Source organism: Chaetura pelagica, unplaced genomic scaffold (genome assembly GCF_000747805.2).
Source record: "Chaetura pelagica isolate M959 unplaced genomic scaffold, ChaPel_1.0 scaffold752, whole genome shotgun sequence".
NCBI classification, from domain to species: Eukaryota; Metazoa; Chordata; class Aves; order Apodiformes; family Apodidae; genus Chaetura; species Chaetura pelagica.
Window position 1 is genome coordinate 95,115 of NW_009952270.1, and position 653 is coordinate 95,767.

Below are 653 nucleotides of genomic sequence, written 5' to 3' on the forward strand. Positions count from 1 at the left end.
ATGGCCCTCCTTATTGACATCCTAATAATTTCAAAAGTAATTTTATATTTAAAAAATACAGCTGTGAAATTGGGGTACTTGTGCTATGTGAAGTAGGGTACTTTTATTTCCAGCTCCACAGAAAGCTGTGAAAATGTGAACACAAGTGTATTGAGTGCCTGAAAGAATGAGGAGATTCAAGCTTTTTTTATTACTGGAGTCCATTCCAAAAGCCAAATAGCTGGATGCACTTTGGTTAAATTGTGCACTCAGATAGGGTTAACTGTGATTAATATGGTGACTTAACAGTTCCTTGCAAGAACTCCTGCTCTGATCTCTGGCTCTGTGATCTATGGCAGTAATTTTTAATGATTTTTGTAATGAGTGAAGTCAGTTATTCTCTAAACACAACTCCCTGACTTGTTTTATAGCAATGTCTTTATGTGCATTGCTCCTGCTGTTCTCAGTTCACTCTGAAGTTACCGTGGTCTTCTGGTGCTTCCCAGCGTAGCTTCTTCCCTTGGGCACTGCAGGAAGAGTATCCAGGTATTCCTGCTCCTTTTCAAGTAGCTCACTGTGCAGCTCTCACCTCTCCGTGCCGTTCCTTAATTCCCTGTGCCCTTCTTCACCCTGCACGCCCCTTTAATTCCGTGGCGAGGCCAGGCCCGCCCGCC

At 43.2% G+C, this 653-nt stretch overlaps 1 protein-coding gene across 1 annotated transcript in view; it reads left to right on the top strand.

Annotated features, from left to right (window-relative positions):
• The window catches only part of RRP7A (ribosomal RNA processing 7 homolog A (S. cerevisiae)), a 4,313-nt gene continuing 3,660 nt past the window's right edge, over positions 1-653 (top strand). The window contains exon 1 of the mRNA XM_010007764.1: positions 1-36. Coding sequence (XP_010006066.1) covers positions 1-36 — 36 coding nt within the window. The remainder of the gene's footprint in view (positions 37-653) is intronic.